Source organism: Limulus polyphemus, unplaced genomic scaffold (assembly GCF_000517525.1).
Source record: "Limulus polyphemus unplaced genomic scaffold, Limulus_polyphemus-2.1.2 Scaffold89, whole genome shotgun sequence".
In the NCBI taxonomy this organism is placed as follows: domain Eukaryota; kingdom Metazoa; phylum Arthropoda; class Merostomata; order Xiphosura; family Limulidae; genus Limulus; species Limulus polyphemus.
In genome coordinates this window covers 864,364-873,329 of record NW_013665699.1, presented here as the reverse complement: position 1 = coordinate 873,329, position 8,966 = coordinate 864,364, and the positions used below count along the sequence as shown (strand labels likewise).

At 34.1% G+C, this 8,966-nt stretch overlaps 1 protein-coding gene across 4 annotated transcripts in view; it reads left to right on the top strand.

The window, feature by feature from the left end:
• The window catches only part of LOC106468549 (zinc finger protein basonuclin-2-like), a 228,904-nt gene that overhangs the window by 139,988 nt on the left and 79,950 nt on the right, over positions 1-8,966 (top strand). For all 4 annotated transcript variants that reach the window (XM_022397582.1, XM_022397578.1, XM_022397590.1 and 1 more), the window contains one exon: positions 8,128-8,230. In XM_022397582.1, the coding sequence (XP_022253290.1) occupies positions 8,128-8,230 (103 nt within the window). The remainder of the gene's footprint in view (positions 1-8,127; positions 8,231-8,966) is intronic.

Genomic DNA, 8,966 nt, shown 5'->3' with positions numbered 1-8,966 from the left:
AAACAATAAGTATATGGTTAAACAAAATGTAATGAAGTTTAAAACATACAGATATACGTTACTATTTTATCAACATTTAGAGCAGTGTTTCTCCAAGGGGGCCGAGAGCAGGTTTCCAGGGGATCACAAGCTGTCTGTGCTGAGTCAACCTTTTTTTTTTTTTAGAAACTTAAACGGTATACTTATTAGAAATACGCAATACGTTTGACCTCTATGTTTCTTCTTTGGTCATTGGCCAATTTGAAATGAATAATATGGAAAAACAAAAGTTTAACAGTGTTTTAACGATTTATATTTCCACAACACTTTAAAAAAATATTTCACCGTAAACAGATAGTACAGTGGCGTCAATAAATTGTATATTCAGCGGTAAGTCTGAGGGCTTAAAACGCTAAATATCGGATTTCTATACCCGTGGTGGGCACCACAGCACAAATATCACAATGTGTCGTTTTGTGCTTAACAACTTTGTATGCAGCTTTATTCTAAAAAAAAAGAAAAAGAAAAGCATATTTCGACTTTGAACGTTGGTTTATTACGAATTAACGTGTATGGTGAAGAAATATTTGCATAAAGTTTGCCGATTTTTTTAACTTGAACTACTGGTTTTGGGAGCTTTATATTATTTTCAAACTTCACATACATGTTAAATGACAATAAAAACATTGTACAGTCGAAAAATGATTCGGATGTATTTAAACGCCTCAGAATCCCTCAAGTGCAGTTTTTTTTTATTGGAAATGACTGTTCTCGTAAATTACAACGTCAATTGTTTTCATTTTTCTTATTTCTTTAAATTGTTTAATGCTACATAACGAGAATACAATAAAGGAAAAGAACTAGCATTATTTCAAAGAAAAACCCCCTTTTTTTTTTAAAACCGAATGTGTGTGGATAACTCTTGTGAACGTACGCACGATAGTTGTAAAATCAAAGAGTTTATAATCAAGCGGTCGATTTTGAATGCTGAAGTTTCATCTATGTATTATTAAGGTATACGACCACAGACTACAGAAAAAGTTTATCAGAACCCAATTTTTCGGCTTAGACTTTCCCCACGGGTTAAGGGTATATTTGTACCATTTCGAACATTCGGAATCAAATAAATTTTTAAGATATATTTAGTTTCGAGTATACATATATGTATATATATAATAATATATTAGCACCTACGAATGTATGTTTATATATATACACACATATACCCGAACATGCAGATATAAAAATGATATATATATATATATATGCATTTTTCAAAAACAATATTTAGTTATAAAGCAAAGATACCCCGAAATGCCGGGCTTATAAAGCATCGCTGTAAATGTAGGCGTGGGCCTTCTCCTATTACAATTTTGAGTCGTAACACCGTCCGTCAAATGCAAAGGTACGCTTGTTACTTTCGTTTGGCGTCGGCTTTACGTATTTTGCTATCAACCTTCTTTCTTAGTTGAGTACTCATTGCAGCATTAAGGCGGTAAAGTTAAATCTATTGATTATTCATTTAATCTTGATCTTTAGGAAGGGGGTCCACCTGAGTTCCACTGCCAAATTTCATCGAAATTGGCTCAGCCACTCGCTTACAACAAGTTTATACGCTAGACAGATGGGCAATTCTGCTTTACCTATAGAGAAACGTCGTAAATACCAAATGTATAATCACATTCAAACCACTTCTAACTAATATAGATAAACGGGCACGGTATGTGATATACGTGAACAATCTCTTTTATGTAAAGATAACTGAATTCGAGAAGGTTGAGTTACTTAAATCGGTCACCCTTAAAGCTGCTTACGCCTCAACAGATGGAAGTTTTTCCCAAGAACTCGACATATTTGGACAATTCTTTTAGTTTCAAGAGTTATTATACAGGAATACTTTTGGGATGTGCAAAATGCTCAGCTGTAAGTAATTTTTTTCTTTGTGATGCTGTTGGTATATGTATCGGACGATCTAATTCAACAGCGTATCAAAGCATTGAAATCATTCCAGTTCATATACACAATGATTTTGATAAAACATGAGCTATCTAAAGTACTATTCTAAAGTACGAGTATTGTGACATTTGAAAGTAAAGTCGAATAGAAGTTGTTGCTGTTGTTGTTTTAACGTACATTGGCTCGCAATCTGAGTGTCGCGGGTTCGAATCCCCGTCACACCAAACATGCTCGCCCTTTCAGACGAGGGGGCGTTATAATGTGACGGTCAATCCCACCATTCGTTGGTAAAAGAGTAGCCCAAGAGTTGGCGGTGGGTGGTGATGACTAGCTGCCTTCCCTCTAGTCTTACACTGCTAAATTAGGGACGGCTAGTGCAGGTAGCCCTCGTGTAACTTTGCGCGAAACTCAAAACAAACAAACGAGACATTGCCTTCAGTATTCATATTTGGGTTGCTTTTGCTTGAAAGTGTGGTTTGTGCAATCGCTATTAGAATGATAGCAAAGCTAATCGAAATACATAATAATAATAAAATGATCGGAGTTAAAATTTAAGTAAATAAATAATATTGTGTTATTAATCCTTACCCTAAAAATCTTACGTGATATTACACGAAATAATCTCAAAAGTGATTTTTTGTCTTATTTATATAATAATTTAGTGTAATATTTTATTCACGTGATATTACACGAAACAATCTCAAAAGTGATTTTGTCTTATTTATGTAATAATTTAGTCTAATATTTTATTTACGTGATATTACACGAAACAATCTCAAAAGTGATTTTATCTTATTAGTGTTATTATTTTTGTGTGATGTTTTACTTGTTTTCAAGTGGCTCAGCAGTAAGTCGGAAGGCTTATAACAGCAAAAACCGGGTTTCGATACTCGTGGTGAGCACAACACAGATAGCCCATTGTTTTGCTTTGCGCTTAACAAGTAACCAAACGGGAAAAAAAACTAATATTTCATTTACGTGATATGCAGGAAACAATCGGAAATCGGAAATGTGATTATATCTTATTTATGTTATAATGTTATAATTATATCTTATTAATGTTATAATGTTATAATTATATCTTATTAATGTTATAATGTTATAATTATATCTTATTAATGTTATAATGTTATAATTATATCTTATTAATGTTATAATGTTATAATTATATCTTATTAATGTTATAATTATACCTTATTAATGTCATAATTATACCTTATTAATGTTATAATTATACCTTATTAATGTCATAATTATACCTTATTAATGTTATAATTATATCCTATTAATGTTATAATGTTATAATTATATGTTATTAATGTTATAATTTTGTAAACTATGTAACTTTCATAACATTAACACTGATGGACGGGAGGGGGGGGATACTCTTGCCGATGGCCTTCATAGGCCTATGTATGCCATTGATGCTGTTGACTTGTTGAGATCCTGTCTTTCGTCTTGATTTCCTTGTTCCGTGTTGCAGATTTTGTGAAAACGTCTAAGTTGGCCTAGAATAATAATTTCCTTAACGCCATGGAGGTAATATGACTCAAGATGCAAACTGAGAGGTTTTATGTTAGTTTTATTTTTTACGTAAATTCGTTATATATACTATCATCGATAATAATTACAGAAACCAAAAAAAGTGTAGATTTAATATTCGTGTCACTACGTTAAGTGAATACTAAATCATCTAATACAATTTGTAACTAAACACACACACACACACACACACACACTCAAACTCTCGTCATTTAATCGGTACCAAAGAAGTCTGACTAACACACACACATTCAAACTCTCGTCATTTAATCGGTACCAAAGAAGTCTGACTAACACACACATTCAAACTCTCGTCATTTAATCGGAACCAAAGAAGTCTGACTAACACACACACACACACACTCAAACTCTCGTCATTTAATCGGTACCAAAGAAGTCTGACTAACACACACACACATTCAAACTCTCGTCATTTAATCGGTACCAAAGAAGTCTGACCATTCCAGACACTCAAACTCTCGTCATTTAATCGGTACCAAAGAAGTCTGGCTATTCCAGATTCCATTCCACATGTGCACTGTTTTCAAAATAATGTGTAAAAAAGTTCACGGTCCTCCCAGTAGATCAGCGGTAAGTTTGAGAGCTTATAACGCTAAAAAACAAAACTAGAAAGGGAAGTAGAACCCAACGTATAACAATAGATTCAGAAGTAATTAATGGAGCATTGTTTTCTAATCTTCCAAGAAAAATATCTGTGCTATTAGGTTGTGCAGATACTTTATTTATACAAGTAACCATGGTAACGTGGCATATGATGGGTTACAAATCGCAACAATAGGTTATAAAGGAATGTCATTCTCATGTTCCTTAGCTTGTCCCGTGTATTTTGGGAGCTCTAGTATATTAGTTTTAATCCATGAAATCGTGCATCTTAAGCCTTTTTTACTTGACAATTTGTAAATGTTTATTTCGTTTTTGTTTCAAGTTTTTAGTGGAGGCTTTATATAGACGTTCGTGGAAAAAAAAAAAACATTTAGCAGATCCTCAAGTGTCTGAGTATATAATGCAGTTTGCACAACCACAAATCCTTTCCTCTTGTCACTAACTTCTACGGTTACGTCGTTGTTATTATTTACCTAATACAAGCTTAATACGATAATCTCAAATTTTTATTAATTTTAACAACTTGCTCTATTAACTTCTCAAATTTACTTTTGGTAATTTCGTTAGTTCTTGGAGGAAGACGAGTCTGTAAGGTTCAATTGGGTTTTGATAAAAGATGAAAGGACATTTCTCTTTAGAGTTTTTATCAATATTCTCTGCGGATAGTCTTTCCTAACTTTGTACTAATAGACTAGAGAGAAAGTAGCTAGTCAACGACACTCGATGACAACGCTTGGGTTACTCTTGTCTGACCAAATAGTAGAATTTGACCATCAATTTTATGTGGCCCCAAAGTGCAAAGCAAGTTTTTTTGTAGCAATCTTATGTGACCCCAAAGTGCAAAGCAAGCTTTTTGTAGCAACCTTATGTGGTCCCAAAGTGCAAAGCAAGCTTTTTGTAGCAACCTTATGTGACCCCAAAGTGCAAAGCAAGCTTTTTGTAGCAACCTTATGTGGCCCCAAAGTGCAAAGCAAGTTTTTGTAGCAATCTTATGTGGCCCCAAAGTTCAAAGCAAGTTTTTTGTAGCAGCGAGATAACCATCATGGATCCTAGGATTCGACATCCGGACATGGTAACCACTAGGACACCCCTGCCCTATGCTAAAATAATATTAACGTTTTCAGAAGTTTTTCAGTTGTTCGTGTAATTACAAACACTCTTAGAAACATTATTATCAGGATTGGAAGTAGCGTAATCAAGACATCCAATATTATGAAAATTCGAATACCCAATTTTTGTCTTTACCGAAACATGGTGATATCAGAGCCTGAGCCATTAGTTTGTATATCAATACACATTTGGAGTAAATGTACAGGTTGGATCAGAGTTCTGATCTATATATAACGTATCATTGAAATGTTCGAAACGGTGCCACTAGACACTTAGCCCTTTAAGAAAACGTAAGCTGAAATGTTGGGTTCTAATGAACCTTTTATTTTTGGAGGTTGTGGTCGTATTTTTTCATAATGATTTCTAGCCTCCAGTATTACTTAACCATCTTTATACAGAAAAATAGTTTCATCTAAATTAACGTGAAATGATTTTGTACTTTTATGTACGAGTATGAAATTTTGAGTTGAAACTAACTTTTTGTATTTCTGTCTGTGAAAATTAAATATATATATATAAACGATGTAAAAATTAATTTCATTTCTAATACAGAAGCTGGGTACTTTATATATATTAAACTATTTTGGAGCCTCACCACGTCACAGTTCATGTCGCCATGTCCAGTCGTGTTCTGCCTGACGATCGCGCTTCTGGACAATAGCCCTGTAGCATGGTTTTCATTGCAAACGACTCCATCATAAGGTTGGCATGTTAAAAGCACACCACTCTTCCCTGAAAGCTTTCCATAATCCATATAGTATACGAGGACGACGGTTTCATAGCGCCCGTTTGAACAGGCAATAGCACAGAAATCTATCGGCGCTGCAGCAGGCATCTTGTCAGGCGTGTCTTCGTATGAAATAGCAAGAATATCCGTTTCATTCTTCAGCTGCTTGAGGTATGCGACAGTTGATATGTTGTGAAAACAGCTTGTGTATACGTGACTTGTTTCGCTTTTCCATTTTCCAGACGAAGATCCTTCCTGAATATGTTGCGTCCGTTGCCTGGAACACACGGACGGACGTCTTTTGCTTATTAACTTTTGTGTTCGTGGATTTTCACCTGTTATAAGACGATGCACTCTCCTTATCACATCTTGTGTACGACTTGTTGCAGGTCTCATTCTGGATGGTCTTGGTTTCCTGCTTTAATCCATATTCCCATGATTTTCAATGTCATTAAGTAGAAGAAAAGTCTCTGTCTTGAAAATTCTAATTCCCCGATCTGGACATTCTTTATGATCTGCATGTATGAATATCTTGCGTCGTAAAGAGTTGTTACACGCCCTTCCCAAAAGCGAGCAATTTCAGTAGCATCATGCTACGTACGTAACGTCAAAAAGTAGTTCTGATACATTTCTTGCTACCGTGACTTTATATCAGCTGTGGTTGTCACATGATTTGCTGATATGCTAATTTAAAATCGTTGTAATGTACCGTGCTTAACCATCTGTGTAATAAATGAGCTGAAATCACACAAATAAAAGGTAAAATGAGCTTTGATAAAAAGAAATCATTAAGAAATTTGTAAAATAACATAAAATAACAGTCTGTGTTTAACATTAATATCAGCTTTTTTCTCTTAGCCTCATTTCCTTATCATAAAAATAACTTAAATTACTTAAATTTGATTTTTCTCTTAATCCACCCTCACTTTTATGAGTTACTCTCCACCTCGCGTTGATTAATCACCCTCCACTTACCTTTATTAGTTACCCTCCACCTTTACCTTCAATAGATGCCTTTCACTCCACTGTTGTCTTTATTAGCTACCATTTCACTCCACTGTTATTTTTATTAGCTACCATTTCACTCCACTGTTATCTTTATTAGCTACCCTTTCACTCCACGGTTATCTTTATTAGCTACCATTTCACTCCACTGTTATCTTTATTAGCTACCCTTTCACTCCACTGTTATCTTTATTAGCTACCCTTTCACTCCACTGTTATCTTTATTAGCTACCCTTTCACTCCACTGTTATCTTTATTAGCTACCATTTCACTCCACTGTTATCTTTATTAGCTACCATTTCACTCCACCTTGATTAGTCACTCTCCACTTTTTATCCTCCACACCAACTTTAATTACTTATCCTTACCCTACCTTCATTATTTACACCCACTCTTTCCTTGATTTGTCACACTCCACACCCGCTCTTTTAAGTTACCCCTACCCCACCTTGATTCGTTACATCCATCCTCACCTTGATTTGGTACCTTAATCAGTTTACCTCCACCCTCACCTTGATCAGAAATCCATTGTAAAATCATATTATTTTATACCAAAGTTGTAAAGTGTTGGGAATTTTGGAATTTAATATTAAAACAGTTCATGGGGCTTTCCTGTTTAATGTTGTTTTTGTTTGCGACCTTTTTTTACTAGTTCTTTCTCATTTCGAACTGTTTTATAATACATAGAAACTTTAACTGAATTTTAATTCTAGCTAGATCTTTCGATATACCCTGTTCCTTATTACAATAAGCATATATTTACAGTATGCATATATTTATTAACCTCTTCTTCAGATAAAATTAAGATTTATAATATGAGATTTCACTTTACGTCCGGAGTGTAAAATTAAGAGCTGTTTATTCGGCACTTTTTCAAATAGTTGGGATCTTTTATTTCTGCATAAAACAACCAGTTTTTTGGGGTTTATTTCGGGAGTATTGAACTACAATGAGTAATGTATGATATTTTTGTATTTTCTCGTCACTCCTTTAAAAACATTTATACTCACTTTGTTTTCTAAAACCTTTTAAGAAATGTTTCAAATGAATTATACAAAATTACAACACTTCTTGTTTCCTTCTGTTTACCTTGAGACGAATTTTAATTTTAGCAAACAGTTTTCATTTCATGATCACTCATAAGATACAGAGTAAATTTCAAAACCGTTTTCCTTTTCACTCAGGCTATCCGATGTACGGCCCTCAACTGTTCTTGTGACTGTTTTAAGCCAGGTAAAAGATATCAACGGATCTGTAGCGCCTGTTCTCACGGTTGGGTGTCTCATGGTAAGTAGAAATGGAAACCTGTTTCGAATATCACATATGTTTTGCTGTTTAAAAAAGGCTTAAGTTTCCTTTTCAATTCCGTGTAACTTTTTCTCTTGTACATACGTTAATAAATATTTTTGGTTTGTCAGTCTATCCCTTAAGTAAACGACTAACAAGGTTTAAAATCTGTTGGATTCTTGAGTTGATGCCTAACTCTGTAAATGAACTAACCACATATCAAACATAACAGAGATGAATACTACATTGTACGCAACAGTACGCAGTACCAACAAATGATTTTAGAAGCTATACTGAGTATCAGCTTAAACGCTTTTGTACCAATTTATAAGTATTAAATATCGTATTATGGTATATTTTTACAACATCCACTGTATTTTCGAAGTTTATAGACACCCAGTGGCACAGCGGTATGTCTACGGACTTACAACGCTAGAATCCAGGTTTCGATACCCGTGGTGGGCAGAGCACAGATAGCCCATTGTGTAGCTTTGTTCTTAATTACAAACAATCAAAATTTATAAATATTAAATATCGTACTGTGGTATATTTTTACAACACTCACTATCTTTTCAAACTATAAAACAACATAAAAAATCACAGAAGGTTCGCCCAGCGAATACACTGTCATATTTGTTTTTATGTTTTACCTGTGTATCCATAAAAATTCAGACACTGTTTTAATGAAATTATTTTTCTATAAATTATATTACCTAATTCAAAAAACATACATTTT